Genomic DNA, 20419 nt, shown 5'->3' with positions numbered 1-20419 from the left:
TATGAATCAGATTTGCCTGCAGTCTCAACGCGGCCTTTATGACACGTCATCCTGCTGGAAGTAGCATCAGGAGATGGTCCACTGTGGTCATAAAGGGATGGACCTGGTCAGCAACAATACTCAGGTAGTGTGTGGTGTTGACATGATGGTCAACTGGTACTAATGGGCCCAAAGTGTCCCAAGAAAATATCCCCCCCACCATGACACTCCCACCACCAGCCTGAACCGTTGAGACAAGGCAGGATGGATCCATGCTTTCATGTTGTTGACGCGAAATTCTGACCCTACCATCTGAATGTTGCAGCAGAAATGGAGACTCATCAGACCAGGCAAAGTTTTCCTTCTTCTGTTGTCCAGTGTTGGTGAGTCTGTGTGAATTGTAGCCTCAGTTTCCTGTTCTTAGCTGACCGGAGTGACCCGGGGTGGTTCTGCTGCTGTAGCCCGTCCGCCTCAAGGTTCCACGTGTTGTGCGTTCAGAGATGCTCTTCTGCAGACCTCGGTTGTAACGAGTTTGAGTTACTGTTACCTCTCTATTAGCTCCAACCAGTCTGACCTCTGACCTCTGGCACCAACAAGGCATTTGCGCCCACAGAACCGCTCACTGGATATTTTCTCTTTTTCCGACCATTCTCTATAAACCCTAGAGATGGTTGTGCGTGAAAATCCCATTAGATCAGCAGTTTCTGAAATACTCAGACCAGCCTGTCTGGCACCAACAACCAGGCCACGTTCAAAGTCACTTAAATGACCTTTCTTCCCTGTTCTGATGCTGGTTTGAACTGCAGCAGATTGTCTTGACCATATACAGTATACATGCCTAAATGCACTGAGTTGCTGCCATGTGATTGGTGTACCTAATAAAATGGCCAGTGAGTGTAGTTATGTATGTGTGTATATATTATTTTTTTCTACTTGGTCAAAGATGGCAGTTTATTCTTTGTGTTGGGCAACAATATGTTAAATGGTGACGCTGTTAAGTAAAAAAAATACACAAGAAACATTTCATACTGTTTCTGTTGAACGGAATGAACTCCTTTTGGCGTGAACCCGGACCAGGAGGACTGTTTTAATAACGATGCACACAGGAAGCATTTTATAGTGGGATGACTTCTTCCACTCAGCAACTAACTGAAACAGTTTTCAGTTTTTTTGTGATGTGAACTTCTTTTTCTTTTCTCCATGAGTAAAATTAGAATTAGGGGTGCAACAAGCAGTAATTGTAGGATAGCAAAACGCAGAACAACATTTGGACAGTCATCCTTCTCAGTAATAGGTACCAAATTATGGAATACACTGAACCTGAAATCTAAATATTGACAAAGCTCAAGGTTTTTAGCACACAAGTAAAACAATGGCTGAAACTGAAACAAGCTTGTGAACATTGACTTTAACATACTGTACCACTGTATTATTTTAGTTTTCTGTTCTTATCTGGTTTGTGTTTTTGCTTCTTGTCTTTGTATTGTCTTTATTCTGTTTTGCATGTTTCACATTTTAATGGTTTTGTACTGTTTTAAATCTGCTTTCGAATTCTAAGTAAAGGCCTAACCAGGGACAGGGGTTGTAAATTAGCCCTGGCTAGAAACCTGTATGTACGACATCTGTTTTGGATTTTTTATGAAATAATGTTTGATACATTTGTCCCTGTTCAATAAACATAATAATAATAATAATAATAATAATAATAATAATAATAATAATAATAATAATAATAATAATAATAATAATAATAATAATAATAATAATAATAATAATAATAATAATAATAATAAATAGTGGTGTAATTTTCCCACCACTGCTGTTTAGCAAACAATGAAAAATGATCATAATCAGAGCCAACAATGAATGGATACAGTCAAGAACATCCTTTTATTCAATCAAGTAAAGGCATTGCTCTTTTCAAACTGTTTTTTAATCATTATTATGGAAAAGAAACTGTAATAACAACATGCATTTCACCATGGGCTCTGGGAGGAGCATCTGAGGATGGGACACATTTCTGTAGGGAGGGGGGGAGGAGGGAGGGAGGTGGGCAGGGTGACAGGCCAGAGGTGAGAGTGGCCACTGGGGGCTAAATCACTAATCACAGCCCAGTGTCCTACCAAATATGTAAGAAACAAACCAAGCAAAACTAAAAAAAAAAGAAAAAAAAAAGAAAAAAGAAACGGTGGGCGGTCGGGCCACAGGGGTCGGGCTCTTCGAGCAGTGCAGGGGCACGTTCTGCAGACACCCTCCTTCACGACAAACGTGGGCACGTATGCACACAGACGCTCTCTCTGAGCGGGTTCCTCAGCATTTCTAGACTGGAGTAACAACACTGCTGCTGGGGAACAAGGTGAAGAAAAGCTTCGCCTCGTTTCTGTTGCTCAGCAGTCAGGATTTCAGAGGTTTTAGAACCGCATAAACCTGGTCATCACACACCGGGAAGATATTCTGCAATATTTGTGCTGATCGTGTAAAATCCAAGCCTTTTTAGGCTCCCTGGCTTTAAGGTGCTTAGAGTCGGTTTTTCCGTTGACATATTTTTTTTTAAATAGTTGGTCTCAGTTCGGCACTGCGAGGATGCTTAACAGGTGCAGAGACTTCACCGCTGCTTATGGTTGTGCAGTAAAAACCACAAAATGATCAAAAAGTATATTCCGAATTGAACTAAAACAATGATTAGGAAGCCGTGCGTTCCCGTTAGTGATTTTCATCTCTCAACCGGGGCTGGTTTGTGCCCCGCCTGCTTCCGGAGGGTGAAGCCGGCCCTCCCACCGGCCCCTGATCTCAGCCCAGCCCAGAGCCCTGTGGTGTCACTTGTTCACTTACATTAGCTGTTGAATGGAGAAGCTGGAGAAGATGGGTATGGTAATACAATGTGAAGCATACAGACGAGAATAACATGTGAGCTAACTGCATTCTGCTCAGACCGAAAAAAAGAAAAAGAAAGAAAAAGAAAAAGAAGAAAAAAAAGTCTGCGTAATCTTTTTTTTTTTTTTTTTTTTCTTTTTAAACCCCACCATTCAGAGAAAGGGAGAAAAAGGGGGGGAGGGGGGAGAAGAGGGAGAAGGTTATGTGGCTACATACTACTCCAGTGTCCAAGATAGACAGACGACATGATACAGAGGAAGAAAAACAAGACTTTTTTTTTCTTTTTTTCAGATTTTCATAATTATTGAACAATAAAAGGAGGAACTTAATCACACCAATTTCCTTTAGTACTATGTATACTGCTTCAAAAAGCTCGAACAGGAAGAGAAAGATATAGAGGCATGAAGGAGGGGAGTTTTTCTCTTTTGACATGGGCACTCAGGATTACAAGATGGAATCTGTGAACAAAAGGCACTTTTTAGGGACAACTTTTAAAGATGCTCTGGGTCTATAACACTACGTCACCAAACAAATATTTATAATCATTTACAGCTGGTGTATGTGAGGGTTTCAGGGCTTGGGGGTGGGTGTATGCGAGTAGGGGTGGGGTTCATGGGCGTTGACAGAACCCTTCAGACCAGACCGAGGCTGCTCTTGACAAAAGTCAACTTTTGCAACCGATTTCAAATAAAATCCCGCCACACACTATAATGTGTTCGTGAGTATTTTTTTTTTTTTTTTTAAATGATGATTTTTTTTTTTTATTTTTATTATTCACTTAATTATTTATTTGTTTGTTGCTTTCTTGTAGAAACTGGAATCCATACTTGTGCATCTCCCAAAATTGGGGAAGAATTTGTCTTTGTCCCACGTCAAGATCACACGTGTGAGACGCAACATGGTAACATGAAAATGTGCATTTTACTTGATTTTAGAAGTTAGGGGGAAGAAAAATGCCTTTTGTTACAACCTTATTGAACAACAACCTTTGTTGACCCCCCTCCCCTCCCCCCTCCCGTAAATACAATAAGAGAAATAGATTAATGCATGTTTTCCTTATTATCATTTATGTATAATAGAGACTGAATGTACTTTACTCTTCATGAAAGCACCAGTTTTCATGGTTATATATATCTTTTGAGTTGCAAAATTGTTCCTTCAGCCCTCCCACATTTTTGAAAATAAATCGATAGAAATGATATTTTTTCTTAAAAAAGTGATAAAAGAAAAAAACAAAAAAAGGTAATTCAGCACAATGTCCCCCAAACATTTTTTTTTTCATTTTTTTTTTTTTTTTTTCTCTCGCCGCCCGTATATTTAGAGTCCCGGAGCACGTGGACTTGGAAACAGACAAACAAACAAAGAAAAAAAAAAGGAAGAGGCATTCCCCTCTTATCGCACGACACCCTCAATCTCTAGCAAAAACAATTCCTCTACCAAGGCATTGCACATGGCTCAATCAACATACATCATTTAGTTTCAAGAACAATACTTCCCATTAAAACAATAAAGAAAACATCAAAATCTAATCTGCCTTTTTATTTCAAAATCCACAACTAATTTATCATTACTCATTGTCTATGTCTCTATTGTGTGTGTTTGCGATGGATTTACTTTCACTGCCGTCCTTTAATGCGAGTATGAGATCAGACGCTCTCACTTGAGCTCAAATCAACAATTTTGAGATGGATCCGATGACTGTGTGACGTAAGCCATGCTGCAAAAAATAACTAGACTGCCACAGAGCTTATCTTGCAAATAAAAAAAAGTATATGTATATATATATATAAATATATATATATATATGAATATATATATATGTATTATATATAAAGATGCTTGTGATTTCCTAGTGAGCTGTCAACATCTCCCCACCCCTCCTGACATTTTCTTTTTTTTTACCATTCACTATAGCTTATATATGAGAAAAAGAACCTGAATTCATGTTTGACAAATTGCATAATGGGAATACAGAGGCACTTCCATAGATTAGAAAATAAATCACCTTAGCCATTATTGACGTGTCGGTCAGCAGATCTACTTCTCTCTATGAAACTGATCAGATGGTTTCCACTCGCTTGGCTACGGCGAGTTTCCCTGCAGCGAAGAACAACGGCCAGGCAGTCCAGTTATTTTTATAAGCTCGGATGGATGATTGGAGTCAGTAATAGGAGAGAATAGGCTGAATCACGCTGAATGTGTGTGGACTATCTCTAGATAAAATCATTGAAAGCGTTGAAAAGGCCTCCTCAGATTGTCTTTTTTTTTTTTTTCCTTTTTGCTTATTGATTTTTTTAAGACTTTATCATGTACATGGGCTGTATTTGCATTAATACTGAGTGGTCTTCACATGTCTGTTTTAAGAAGTCACAATCTGTGCTCGAAAATTGTGTTTTCATCCCATTAGCATGTCCAGTCGTTTGAAATACTAATAAGGTGGGCCGATCTACTGTAATGCTTTATAGAGAGAGAAAAAAAGACTCATAAGGTTGGCTGGCATGATTGTATTAGTGCAGTTGTTTTATCTACAAGGGCTTTTCTATTCACAATAGCTCGGGGGAGTGCTGGTGCGTGTACGTGTCGGGGGATTACAGTGACAAGCAATGCCTTTTTACTGTATCTTGTGCACCAATAAAAAAAATGGGCATACATGTGATGCTGTGACTGTCGGCCTTGGAGGCCCTAACCCCCGTCCCCTTTCCAAAAACAGCCGGATATGTCACATATTAATTTTGCTCCTCAGTGTGGCCGCGTCAGCTCTTGGAGCGGCGGCCCGTCTGGGAGTGTAAACAACTGGGTAAACTTATGGGAGACGGAAAGAAGAGCTACTTTGTCTTTTTTTTGTCTGTTTTTACTCTGGGTCCCATCTTCAGCAACCTCCCCCCCCCCTTGTTTTTCCATCGTTCATATATCACCATAACCAATAAGCCTTTCCGCTAGACCTGGATCTAAAAGTAGATGCTGATTAATATGGTTACTGTTGTTATGTGGTTTAACATGTCTGTCACTAGAAAAACAAGCTTCCTGTGATTGTCTTTTTCCTCACACCGCGAACACGTTAACCAATGACAATGCGTAGTTAAATTTAGGAAAATTAGGCTTGTTCTTTCGGCTGATTGTTTGTAAAAGAATCTCAGCAAACAAACACGTGTCTGAGCTGACGTGAAGTCGTAGCCGGCGGTCAGTTAGATCACTGCAACGCTGGGAGCAGGGAGTCGGATGATAGCACGGTGCCGTCAAAGGCCACTCTCCCATAATGTGAATCAAACTGAAGATGCAGCCGTGGCGCCAACGCTAAACTGTTTCTAAGCTGTGGGTGTCATCACCGGGTTGGAAATGTGGAGCCAGTGTGGACGGTGCTACCTCCAAACCCTCTCCGGCCAATCAAAAAGCAGACTTTTCTCTCATAGTATAGAAGTTGAGCCATTTTTTTCTCCCACAGTCATTAAGATGTGATTAGGGCAACTCATTTTTATGAGTTGTGCTTTTGGTCAATTTGAAATAGAAATTAGTTTTTCCTTTTTTTTCTTCCCAGATCAGGGTTTAAGTTACCCTCCAGCTGAACCATCTGGCCTCATTATGTCACTTGTGGCTGGGAAAAAAAAGGGCCCAAGGCTCAAAAATGGTAGTTGACAAACCAGCGGGGTTATTTGGTGGTAACCACTTCCACCTCTTGTGTACAGCTTTTAACCAAACACAGATGATGATGACTAAAACTCACAAGACGGTCCAAGAGATGACCGTAATTATCTTTTTGTTGAACTACAACCTCATCCAGGGTGGCGACACGCACGCACATGTGCATGTGCATGTTCTGCGTGGGCACATCTGTAATGTAAAAGCTATATTTTCTTTACCCAAAGTTGTCAAATCTTTCCATTCTAATAATGTTTGTTACCTCACACTAATTTTTTTATCAAAACAAGTCACAAATCCAGCCTTTTGTTCTATGATAATACAAAGATGTTTTAACGTATAAACGCCCACAAAAACTCCAAAAAAGTGACCAGCTGCTAGCTTCCAGTCCCCTAAAATGGTTTTTTACAACTTAGTTTTTTTGTTGCTGTTGTTTTTTTGTGTGGCATTCACATACAAAATATAATACACATGTTTACCTAGCTAATAACTAACCAGCTGTTCTCTGTAGCTTCATGGGTGGTATCAATCTCCACATCTCAAACAAGCAAATATGCACATTTCTACATTTTTGCAAGCACTACTTTATCCAGATTAGCCAACCATTCTGTCTACACATGCTGCTCCTTACTGTGTTTCTCGTTAAGGTGCTGTCATTCAATACAAATAATTATAAAATAGTACAAATCCAAAAAGAGTAAATTCAAATGAGAGAACACACAAGGTAAAATCTTCCATAGTTCATCTATGGGGATGAGAGGGCAAAATGGGGGAAACCAATAGTTGCTGCCTATGGGGGTGAAAGTGTCAGTTATCTTACAGCGACGCTGCGATCGTGTGCACGATGTTGGGATAGCTAACCGAGGCAGAGGGAGTTCACTGGGCTTACCGTGTGTGAAACAAAAACATAGTAATGCAACATCACCACCTATAAATACTACAATGTAAATAGTGAGACTGCAGATGTCTGTGTGCGCCTTTTTTTTTTGCGCACACTGATGTCATCATGGCACAGACTGTGTTACCAGTATGAGCGAGGGGGGAACGTGAGAACGAGTGGAAGTCAGTGATGGGCTAAAATGAACAACGGGGCTGGAGAACACCCGAAGGCGTCTTGCACCTTGGTTTGTTTCCTGTGTGGAGGATTTAATAGGAAAGAGCAGTAATCCATGCCTTGACGATAAATAGTGCACATTCTTAAGATTAGTGTTAACTGATTCAGCGTGTAGTGCAAACTTTGTTTGATATATTTTGGCATGGTCTCTCACTCAATACTAATAGGCTTTGAAAAATTGATGGTCATTTCCCAATTTTTGTTGCTGTTTTTGACTGATGGCAGACATTCGACTGCGTTTTACACCTGAAATTGATTGATTGGTCGATTCATTGTGGGCTATGCTTTTCGTGGTTGAACCTGTATTTGCTGGACAGCTGATTTTCTTCGCCATTTCTTGCACAATACATCCTTACAAAGAAAGAGAGTCCGACTGCTTTAGCATCCTTGTGTTTCTCTTCGCTGCTGCGCCGCGCTGCGCCGGATCGGCGGTGTGAGGAGGCATGCTCGCTGCTGTTCCTTTCACCCCCATTCCTCATCCTAGCATCCTCTTGTCCATCCATTCATTTTTCCATCCATCCATCCGTCCATCTTTGCTCAGATTGGGTCCTCCTCTCTGTGGATAAGTCTGGAGCTCCACTGAAAGCGTCATGGTGCTGTCATTTCCCGCGTTGCTTGGTTACATTTTGCATCAGGTGAGGTGTACTGTCAGGGCCGGTCGGTGAGTTGTTTGGAGGACAATTAGAATCCTGCAGGTTGTTTCTCTGCTTTTTTTTTTTTTTTTTGCTTTTTTTTTCATTTCGGGTTGTAAAGAAAGAATTCTACTTGCTGGTTTGCGCACAGATCTTGTCAGAGGAACCAAGACTGAAAAAGAAGAAGAAGTGAAGAGGGGGGTGTGATTACGTTAGTTTCAAAACTATTGAAATACATTTAAATACGTGGCTTAATGTGGATTAAACCATAACAACACTTTCTCAAGTGATTACAAGCCAGGTTTTTCTCTCTGTGGTTTTAAATTCAATGATTCTTGTAGCTTGGTTTAGATCAGGGGTGTCAAATGTGCGGCCCGTGGGACGCATGCGGCCCGAGAGAGATTTTCATGCGGCCCGCGAGAAGTTTCCAACGCAAAAAACTGAAATGTTAATTTACTAAAAAGGAAGGCATAAATAATTGCCATGAATCGCAGCATATCTGATAATATATTTCTTCTACAAATCCATCGTTATTCCACAAAGAGAGCAGTTTTCGAAATTTTCTTTGTTTTCTAGAATGCATTTGCTGATTTTATTTCTTTGTAGATGGTCGTTTATTTTTATTAACTGACTACTATTATATATTTTCGCAGGAAAAATATCACTGCTAAAAAAGATGATAGAAGATATTTATTCGGAGAATTTCAGTTTTGAATACGAGGATAGCGACAAAGTAAAACAGTTAAAAGAGAAGTGCTGACTTTTCGGCACACTGGCGTAAATATCCGCGCCAATTGTACTGGAAAAATCTCTAAATCACAAAGAAACACTCTCGGATGTAATAAGAACATTTGAAAAAAGCGAAATATAAAAAAACATACTTGTTTCTGTTTATCTTTGTAAAATGATATTAAAAGTATCTTACATCATTTGAAAAAAAATGAGAAATTTCAAGAAAAGATCCTGAAGAAATACATTTTACATAATTAGAGTGTAAACAAAGTGCATATTTCCTTTAAAATTAACTAAACTGATATTGAATTAGAAAGCAATAGTAAAAAAAAAAAGAATTAGAAAAAAAAATTTCGCACTGTTTTTGTTATTTTGAACCTGCGGCCCGCGAGAAAAAAAATTGGTCAAATCCGGCCCGCCAAGCAAAATGAGTTTGACACCCCTGGTTTAGATGGACATGAGTTATTTCTGAGTCCTAGAGCTTCTCATCTTTGATAACAAGCCAGAATTACCATCCTGTGCAAATGAATGTACAAAGAGAAGTTCACTGTGGTTTTTTCCGTTCATACCACTTCCTAGATAAGATTCCTCTCTGGACGACAGTATTAGTATCAAACTAATTAAAGGAAAAAATCAAAATCAGAGCTGATTTTAAACTGACGTAAAAAGCCTTCTACGCAGAAAGCTGTGAGACGGCGCTACGGGGCAACACTTCTTAAGCTAAATACTTTAATAATAAATGAGAAGTTTCCCTGTGAATAACACACCAGTGAACTCTAGAGAATCAGCGAAGTTATCTCCCTCAGAATCACTGAATATCTTCTGACATTTTGCTCAGCTGGGTTCAGTTGTGCACGGTGAATACCATTCCTGCGCTTGTGTTATTTCTTGCCAGAAACTGATCTATTAAATAAATAAGGAGGTATTCTGATAGGGTCTGAAATGCTTGTCTGATGGAGCGATTGCCACCTGTGGGGCTGGAGGAGCAGGATAATTAAAAAAGAACGGGTGTAAAACCGTCAAAACATCTCTTGGTTTTGGCCTTTATAGAAGCTTGTGAGTGACAGAACTTAAACTCAGCCTTGAATTTGGCCCAAACAGTAAATGGCTCATGATGATCCTGCAGCAGCGGGGGGATAACAGTCTGGCGCTCCCTGTTACTGACGCTATCTCCGTGTCAGGTGCCTCCTACTCAGCATGGGCGGGGAGCAGAACTGGGCCATCGCCGCTGCTGTTGGCTGCCCTCTTTGGCCTGCAGGATCTGGCCCCGCGGGCTGGCGCGCCAACATTGTACAAGTCGAGCCTTGGAAACTACTCTGTGCCTCCAGGGAAGCAGCCTTTTGTTTGGTTTGGTTCTAACAGGTCACATGAATACCACCCCTCCCCCCTCCGCCTGCTTCCTGCCCTTCTCAGCTAACCCACTCCCCTGGGCACCGTCCCAGCAGGCCTTGGGCATTGTAACTTCTGCCTTCTTAGTTACTCTGTCTCCTTTTTCTGTGTATGCTCCTACAAACACACACAATCCATCTATCTCCCCGTGTACACTCCCACTAAATCCTTGGCAGCAGACAGTGACCACCCTCTTTTCTTTCCTGGCCCCCTCTCGAGCGGCCCTGTCTCAAATTCAAGATCAACTGGCTATGACATCATGTCTGGTTGCTGGGGGTAACGAGACAGTCCTGGACACGACTTCTATATGGGCCAAAACTCCGTTTCCATGCATTTCCCCTCTTTGCCTGCAACGGTTGGTATCGTGTTTCCTCCCTGTCGTGGCTGTGGCGCGTTGCGTTTGCCACTAGAGGGCGAAACAAGCCCGCTGCTGCCAGACGGAGCCTCCCGGCCTGACCTCCAGTTACCACCAAGACCTTCCTGACAAGCTCCCGACTACGTCATTGCACGAAGTGCTTTTTTTTTCTTTTTGTCACTGTAGAGATAAATGTGTGTTTTGGTTTTGCCTCGAAGTAAAACCAACTGTTTTTGCAGAATATCACTATTGCAGGTTGCTGCAATAGTTGTTGAGTATCTTTGCAGTGTACTTCCAAACATGCACTTTATCTCTGTTAATATAGCAGGAAAAACTAACGAGCAGAGGGAGATAGGACTGAAATGATAACAACGTAAACGTTAGCGAAGGGTTGGCGTGAAACAAATAAAGGCGCACATTCAGAAAGGGAGACAAAGCAAGCGAATGGTAGGAAGAGAAATGAGGGAGGGGATCTTCAGAGACGTTTCAGATGGTTTCCATGTGTGCAGGAATGGTGCTGAGCTGGATCCAGGCGGGTGTGGTTGGACACTAATGAGAAAAGTGCTAGTGGTAATGGAGGAGACCCGTGAACGAGTCACAGAGTGGCGAAGGGGAGGAACGAGGAAGGGAAAAGAGAGGGAAAGTAAATAGAAGAAACCCAATACAACGGAGAAAAAGCAAGTAAAGTTATGCTGAGTTAAATAGATGATGAAGTAGAAAAGCAGGGGATTGCATGGAGCAAGGAGAGGAAAGGTAGAAAGGGAGGGGGGGAGAAGGCCTCCTGCCTTCAGGGCGGGTTCCATACGCGCCAAATAAACAGTTGAGCGCATATGGTAAACCACAGACGTACAGTAAAATACAGATGTATAAATGCACACACTGATGGTGCATTGTGGGTCGGAGGGTGAGTGGAGAAAAACCAGCAGCGACAGGACAAGAAGCTCCTCCACCCACACCGTTAGTAAGCCACGCAAGCCCAGCTTCCAGCTATATATCTGTCCGGCCTCCATCCTTACCTGCGTCTGCTGCGGGATGTTCAGAAAGTTGTTGTCCCGTGATCCGATGCCGACAAACCTGTTGGAAGCTGTGGCGCCTGGCGTGGAGTATGCTACGGAAACAGAACAACGACACGCAGCGTCAGTGAGCGTTCAGGCAACAATCGCTGCAACTTCTCCAGGAGTCTTCCAGGCAAGGCTGGACGTGGCAGCACAAAGCTGGCACACACTACTTGATGACAGTCGTATAAGAGGCCTGACACTACTCTCATGTCTGCACAGCAAATAGGACACTCATGCATCCTGTTATCTTAGACAAGCGTAAAAGAAAAGGCCCAAAACCAGCCTGGTCCTATCCCCTACACTGCAAAAACTCAAAATCTTACCAGGAATATGTCTTATTTCTAGTTAAAATGTCTCATTTTTAGTCAAAAAATCTCATTACACTTAAAACAAGAGTCATTACCAGAAAAATAACTTGTTATTTGACAATTTTCACCTGTTTCAAGTACATTTTCACTTGAAATAGGTAGAAAAATCTGCCAGTGGGACAAGATTTATCATCTTATTACAAGCAAAAAAATCTTGTTCCACTGGCAGATTTTTCTACTTATTTTAAGTGAAAATCTACTTGAAACAGGTGAAAATTGTTGTTTTTTTTCAGTGATGAGTCTTGTTTTAAGTGTAATGAGATTTTTTTGACTAAAAATGAGACATTTTAACTAGAAATAAGACAAATATTCTTGTTAAGATTGTATAAGCCGATGGACTCACACTTCTAAAACATTTCAATTCACTTTGCTCTGCTAGTCATGCTAATATGTGCAACAACTGGGATGCATGAGCATCGTCAGCCCTGCACGCAGGACCACGGGATTGTGGATGCTTGGCACAGGTTTACGGGTATAAATAGATCTAGATCAAAGGCTAAAGAAAAGAAAAGCAAGGCATCCCTCTGGTTGACAGCCTTGACTCCTTTTTATATTTAATCCTGTTTTATTTGTATTTAAATTGAAAAAAGAAAGTGCACATGCTCATCTGGTATTACAAGAGCAAAGTCCTCTGCGTGGATTTAAAAAGACGACACAAATACTTACACAAACTAACCCACAAGGTGGTGAAAACAACACATAAACAATCCAACTGTGGGTTCTTACAGCTTTACAATTAAAGAAATCCATGTACATAAAATTGTATATAACAGACTGTCCATTTAAGCATAAAATAGTACTGAAAATGCACGGAGAACAAGTATGTGGCCGCGTCAGTCCCAGATTTGAAAGTCATTTAACAGTAAATACAATACTATGTTAATGTTGATGTAATAAGTACTCGCTGCTCAGCTACTTTACTCTGTACTTGGTGCAAGGCTACGCTGGCTGTTACTGTGTTATCCTTCATGCACACGTAGGAGTTGAACCAATATTCCTCTCTGAGTTTGGGGATTATTATTGTTATTATCTGGAGTTCTGAATGAGGAAAGCAGATATTTCCATTCATACGACGACAACACACAGGGAACATCGCTGAACTCTCTTCTTCTCCATAATCTAGGATGAACTCTGCTGGAAACTGATGGAGCACATCAGAACCGCCACACTCAGGATCAGTCAGGGACGCGTCAACATCTCTGACAAATTTAGGGCAGTTTGAGGTAGCTACCCCACGGACTCCAGAATTTGAATGTCGACGAGGGAACCGGGGGAAACTTTAAGCACATTTGAGCGTATGTGGGTCTGTTTGATTACAGAAAAAGTAGGAAGGACAGGAATGAGAGAAAGGAGGAAGATACAGTATACATCCACGTGTTTTTCTAAGAATTGGAATAACATACAGAAGACATAAAGACTTTCAGACGCTGACTGGGGAACAAAATGAAAACACTAACTCTGAAGGAACGCTAAAAACAAACAAAAAATAAAGAAGTGCTCCATCCAGTGCCCCTCAAATGTATCTCTGACATCATTGGCTTATTACCATAAATGCACACCCCTATTCTATTCTTCCTCTCTTACACTCACCCATCAAAAATATCCAACTAAACGGTTCAAATCAGCCAAAAAATAAAGAAATGAAAAAAAAGTTTAGAAGAAAAATCTAAATTCCACCAATGGCCCAGTTTCTGCTTTGGAGTCCATATCATTTAACTGCCCTAAATTTGTGGCGCTCCCAAGTCAGCGTCAATGAATATTCAAAGCCTCCCAAGGTTAGGCTGATGAGTCCGGTGGGGGGAGGAAGGCACGGCTGTAGAAGGACCAGAAGTAGTGGGGGCCGTTTCCACGGCACCACACGGCAGCTCGCCACTTCAACTCTCGGGGCCGAATGAGGAACCATGTTGCGACCCGCAGAGGTCCAGAATGACGGACCAGCGGACCTTCGGGGGCCCCCCGCTCTACTTTAACGTGCTCATGAGTCCACATGCGGGGCTTTTCTGCAGCCTTTTCGGGTGGGGGAAAAGGGAAATGTGATGCTGGAGACAGAATGATTGCACAAAGTCGGAGGAGGATAATGACAAGGGTCTTTTTTCACTGGAAAGGGGTGAGGTTTTTCTGTAGTTTTTTTTTTTTTGTTTTTTTTTGTTTTAATGTTGGTTTTGTTTTGAAAATGGTCTCTGTGGGGTCACTTACACGGAGATGCGGGCGAGGAGAGTCCGCCGTCAGGGGGCGTGCTGTTGGGTTTAGAGTCGGGCATGGGGAGGGGCACTGGGCGGGCCACTGGGGGAGGTGGAGGCAGCAAGAAGGAGCCTGGCATTTTGCTCTGGCCACTCCCGTTTGGCTGCAGACAACACAAATAGGGTCAGGAGGGCGACATGTGACAATCCGCAGACACGGAATGGAAACAGGACGCAGCTCGAACAAGGCTGGGTCCAAAATAAATATCCATGACAGAGGGAGAAGGCGGGGAGCAAATGGCGGAAGGAAATAGTGGTGGGGATGGGAAACAACAACTGAAGAAATGATGTATGTGGGAGGTATCTGTCATGGAGGTGTAAGAAATAATCACCACAAGGATTGATTGGGGAGTGGGACCCGGAGCAGGAGCCGGAGGCTCCACAGGGGTGGTCTGTGCCGGGTGAAGGGAGTGTGGAGGGGGGGTAGTGAGCGAATCATTGGACTGGGTTCATCCAGCAGATGGCAAGAAATCAAAACCAATGGGAGAAGACTCATCTACACAATCACAACACCACCAACGATACCAGCACCAAACAGCCAAACTCCAACTAAAACTGGAACAGCTAGAGATGAGAACAGAAACACGATGACACAACACAGCGGATGTGCTGGACTGAGGTGTGCTGAGACTGGATCACTCTTATGCTGATGGGTGTTACTGCTAAGGGGTTGGGTGGAGCAAAAATCAAAACAAAAAGAGAGGGTGTGGGGAACGCTGGGGTCTGAAACGACACAGCAAAATGACATCGACAAAGACAGTACAAAGATATCTGGAGCAGCTGACTATGTGAGGTGCTTGTCCCTGCGAGGCGTTAGTCTGACTGATGTAGCTGGACGCCGCGTACCGCAGGAACTTAACACAATCACAGCTGTGTAACGCTTAATCACTGCAGTATCTGCCTACATATGCTTCTAAAATGGGTGGCAAACAGAGTAAATTAAGACAATAGTGAAATGGGAAATTTGACCACTACGTGATGTTAGATTTTAAATACCTTAAATGGAACTCAACTCTTAGCAATTTTTTGCAGCTTGCAGGTTGTGCATCTCTCTCTCTCTCTCTCTCTCTCTCTCTCTCTCTCTCTCTCTCTCTCTCTCTCTCTCTCTCTCTCTCTCTCTCTCTCTCTCTCTCTCTCTCTCTCTCTCTATATATATATATATATATATATATATATATATATATATATATACATACATACATACAGGACTGTCTCAGAAAATTAGAATATTGTGATAAAGTTCTTTATTTTCTGTAATGCAATTAAAAAAACAAAAATGTCATACATTCTGGATTCATTACAAATCAACTGAAATATTGCAAGCCTTTTATTATTTTAATATTGCTGATTATGGCTTACAGTTTAAGATTAAGATTCCCAGAATATTCTAATTTTTTGAGATAGGATATTTGAGTTTTCCTAAACTGTAAGCCATGATCAGCAATATTAAAATAATAAAAGGCTTGCAATATTTCAGTTGATTTGTAATGAATCCAGAATGTATGACATTTTTGTTTTTGTAATTGCATTACAGAAAATCACAATATTCTAATTTTCTGAGACAGTCCTGTATATATACATACATGCATACTAGACTAGCATACTAGAAACCATTCATTTGTATGCTTGAGAAGAAAATATATTTTTTTTAAAGTTAGAGGTCATGTAGTTTTTTTTCTGTGAACTGTGTTTTTTTTAATGTAATTGCTACAATAGTGGTTAAATTTCACACTTAAGTATGCAGTTGTTTGTAAAAATGCTGATTGTTTTACCCTTTTTTTCTATGCTCATATTTTCCCACTAATATTCTGCATTTTCTAATTTTTGGGGATAATTAATTCATCATAGCTTGATATATTATTCTTCAAGACACATGTAAAGTGGTTGCAAGGTGGGACACGTCTGCATGCTTCTCTGTGTTCAAAGCAACTCATTTCCTTCCTCGTGGCCTTACCTGTCCAGCGGCCTGCCCCGACCCGTCAGCACAGACAAACTGCACAAATTCCTTCAAGGGATCCTGTCCAGGGTGGTGATGGTAGCGGATGGTTGGGTGGGTGAAGTAGGGGCTAGACTGCTGGATAATGGAGGGGGACGGGAAGTGCAGAGCCGAGGCTGAGGCACGGGGGCTCCCTGCAAACACATATTTGTATTGGATGAAACACAGGCAGAGGAAGGTGGAAACTGCGAGATGAATTAGGCAGTTAATGAATGAAGAAGGAACATCACAGCTAGAAACAATTAAGGATTTTCCCCCCATCAAACTCTCATTTCAAGGTAATCGGTTTTATGGACATCACATCTGTAGTTCAATCTTCCTCTAAATCCCTCACAGGGAGGAGTTTAGACGCACATGATCTGTATATAAACACATTCACAGACATTACTGAGACTGCACAAAAAACCTTCAACTTAAAAAAATCTCAATAGATACAATCATTCAAGTTAAGACATTCAACTTCAAATATACTTAAAAATGTTTAAGTACCGCCTTAAATGAGCAATCATTAATGCCTTCACGGCTGTGTGCTGTTCTGAGTGTGTTTATTTGGTGTTAATGAACTTTGGCATTTGCATGGTTGAGCTGTTTTTTCTTTCCAATTATGGTATTTTGTATGAACACTGAATTTGAACATCTGGAAATGTGTGTGTGTGTGTGTGTGTGTGTGTGTGTGTGTGTGTGTGTGTGTGTGTGTGTGTGTGTGTGTGTGTGTGTGTGTGTGTGTGTGTGTGTGTGTGTGTGTGTGTGTGTGTGTGTGTGTGTGCGTGTGTGTGTGTGTGTAACACGTATGCAGATGCAAAACCTATTCTGCTGCTGATAATCTTTATTAATATTTGCATTTTGTCTTTTGTTTGCTCTATAAGAGCAGAATAAAAGGGAAAGTATCACCAAACAGACAGAATCTAAAGAGTGTAGACTGGTAAAGGGGATCAGGGGGTTGAGCTCACCCACACCAGTCACAAGTGAGACTTACGCCCGTTAGTAGTCTGTTCTCTCTTAGCTCCGCCAGTCTAATGCCAACCCCATCCCATACACCCATACTGAGCCCCCGCTCATGTTGGCCCACCAATGCTCTTTGGGCTTGAATGTATGGCTTGAATCCCATACATTGTGAGCGTGTACTTGATGGAGCTGCCAACCCTGCAGCGTCCACTCCCCGCCAGTCAGGGAGCCCAGCAGCACCGCGCTCCCCCGCCTGGCTGCCTCCTCCCAAGTAGGGGTGGGCAAAAATATTGATACGGCAATATATCGCGATACATAGTCTCCCGATACGATATCTATATTCAATGTATGTATCGCGATATATTGCCGTATCAATATTTTTGCCCACCCCTACACTTTATTTTGTGATTTCAGTGTGGGTGAGACACTGCATTTTATTTTTGTCATTTGAAGTCAGGGGCAAGTAGCTGTACTGTATTTTTGTGATTTCAATTTCAGTGTGGGTGAGACACTGCACTTTATTTTGAGTATTTTGTATCTAAGAATAATGCACACACTGCACTTTTCATTGTGTTTCAGTGTGTTTTTTCATGCAAATATGTTGCTTAATTAAAATGGAAAGTTTGAATTACATTGTTTTGACTCAGTCTGTCCAATGCATTATCACTATCATCTGATGTACATATATACAACTTGGATTTTAAGATGTGTAATGCATTTTAAAATTTTTCGGTGAACTATGTAGAATACCGCGATATATCGCGATATATCGGGATATATCGCATAATCGGGATATCGCAATTTGTATCGTATCGTGGCTCAAGTATCGTGATGCGTATCGTATTGTGAGGTCCTTCCCAATACCCACCCCTACTCCCAAGGTAAGCAACGTTTCAATCAAACTTGCTTAAATAATCCCACTTATAGTAATTCTACTTGTACACGAGGTTCCTGGCTGCGTTCGAGGATGATCTTTCTCACCCGAGTGTTGCAAAAGCACCCAGGAAGCGTGCTATAATAAATGGCCCGTATCCAAAAAAAAAAGACGGTGAATTTGTTGATCATGAGCTCGTAGGATGGCTGAGTGTGGAAAGACTAATGCAACGCGCTGCTGGCTCCTGCATGATCCCCGGTGCCGTTTCTCCTACCCAGAATCCCTGCGGATCTTTTAACACGGAGCAACAACTGATGTGGTAGCCACTTTCACAACGACAACGGCCTCTGCAGACATGATACCAAAGTCAGTGAGGAAAGACTGTAGGAATAACAACTGCTGACCGCAGCATGGAGGGGATATTGTGCAAGTGCGTGCGTGTGTGCGTGCATGATATATATACGAACATATGTGGAGGGCAGATTTTGTTGAAGTTGCATCTCGGTGGGCTTGAGGTCTGTCAGCGGCCACCGAGGACGGTTTAATGATACGGTGGTCTGCTCCTCTGCTCACATCTGCTCGGTGGCGTTAAAGTCCTTTGAGGAAGTATGGTTACTATACTGAGGAACATGGTTAATTATCCGCAGTGAGCTCTCTCACTGGGTCACTTCACAAGAGAGCATGAGAGAAACTCTCAGTTCTATACAGGGGTGATTAAATGAAGAGAGCGATGATTCGAAGCCCCTTCGGCTATGGCTGAAATCAACAACGTGCAGAGTCAAATGGTCAAACGGTTTATGCTGCCTCTCACTAAAGAGCCTTGCTGTATTCTTGCTCTGCCCCATATCAAGCAAAGCACAGTCAGTCTGGAGTTCCCACACTGTGGGGAGAAGCAAGTTAATACAGCTCCGGAAAGAAATAATAATAAAAAAAGGAGATAAAACACTGTGATATACAAGAATCCTGGTTGGATCAGTATGCCCGGCGGGTGGCGGGCTGGTTAAAGACCCAGATTACATCAGCTGATACTGATGCTTTCTTAGAGCACATTCTTAAAGTTGCCTTTTTTCTCAAGTGATTCAAGTAATGAAAGAGTTTCTGAGAGATTCAGCATGAATCGGTGCGTAGGATTCACAGCAGGCTGATAAAGGAGGCTCACACTAAAACAACAAGAGTTCAGGTCATCAGTTTTAATTAGAGATGTGCTCCGGAAAGGTTGTGTTGTGCAAAACCTGTTTATTGAACAGTCTGCAGCGGAGAAGGACTGAGAAGATGTGGCGAACTTAACGGGACACGTTTGAACCTCTCGCCTCTTCTTCACCACGTGAAGGGCTGTTCCCTTCACCTCTGTCCTGACTGTTTATTGAAGATGCTTACAGGCATTGACCCTTAGTGAAGCCCCGCCCCGTTGTTAGGTCGCCCCGTTGCTAGTGTACCCCCGTTGCTACACTGCAAAAACTCAAAATCTTAACAGGAATATTTGTCTTATTTCTAGTTAAAATGTCTCATTTTTAGTCAAAAAATCTCATTACACTTAAAACAAGAGTCATTACCAGATAAATAAATTGTTATTTGACAAGTTTCACCTGTTTCAAGTAAATTTTCACTTGACATAAGTTGAAAAATCTGCTAGTGGGACAAGATTTATCTTCTCATTACAAGCAAAACATTTTTGTTCCACTGGCAGATTTTTCTACTTATTTTAAATGAAAATCTACTTGAAACAGGTGAAAATTGTTGTTTTTCCAGTGATGAGTCTTGTTTTAAATGTAATGAGATTTTTTTGAGAAATTAGACAAATATTCTTGTTAAGATTTTTAGTTTTTGCAGTTTAGGTCGCCCCGTTGCTAGGCCACCCCATTGCTAGGTCGCCCCGTTGCTAGGTCGCCCCCGTTGCTAGTTTGCCCCGTTGCTAGGTCGCCCCCGTTGCTAGTTTGCCCCGTTGCTAGGTCGCCCCCGTTGCTAGGTCGCCCCGTTGCTAGGTCGCCCCGTTGCTAGGTCGCCTCCGTTGCTAGGTCGCCCCGTTGCTAGGTCGCCCCGTTGCTAGGTCACCCCGTTGCTAGGTCGCCCCCGTTGCTAGGTCACCCCGTTGCTAGGTCGCCCCCGTTGCTAGGTCGCCCCGTTGCTACACTGCCAAAACTCAAAATCTTACCAGGAATATTTGTCTTATTTCTAGTTAAAATGTCTCATTTTTAGTCAAGAAATCTCATTACACTTAAAACAAGAG

At 42.0% G+C, this 20419-nt stretch overlaps 1 protein-coding gene across 13 annotated transcripts in view; it reads right to left on the bottom strand.

Moving 5' to 3' along the window:
- Positions 1-1850: 1850 nt before the first annotated feature.
- Positions 1851-20419, bottom strand: part of nfixb (nuclear factor I/Xb) — a 145109-nt gene continuing 126540 nt past the window's right edge. For 10 of the 13 annotated variants that reach the window (XM_061712102.1, XM_061712108.1, XM_061712098.1 and 7 more), the window contains 4 exons: positions 16332-16507; positions 14334-14481; positions 11728-11819; positions 1851-8407 (listed from right to left, as the gene is read on the bottom strand). In XM_061712102.1, the coding sequence (XP_061568086.1) occupies positions 8393-8407; positions 11728-11819; positions 14334-14481; positions 16332-16507 (431 nt within the window). In that variant the 3' untranslated portion in view covers positions 1851-8392. The remainder of the gene's footprint in view (positions 8408-11727; positions 11820-14333; positions 14482-16331; positions 16508-20419) is intronic. The other 3 variants (XM_061712107.1, XM_061712109.1, XM_061712110.1) reach the window with 1 other exon arrangement.

Source organism: Cololabis saira, chromosome 21 (assembly GCF_033807715.1).
Source record: "Cololabis saira isolate AMF1-May2022 chromosome 21, fColSai1.1, whole genome shotgun sequence".
Taxonomy (NCBI): domain Eukaryota; kingdom Metazoa; phylum Chordata; class Actinopteri; order Beloniformes; family Belonidae; genus Cololabis; species Cololabis saira.
This window is presented reverse-complemented; position numbering and strand designations above follow the sequence as displayed.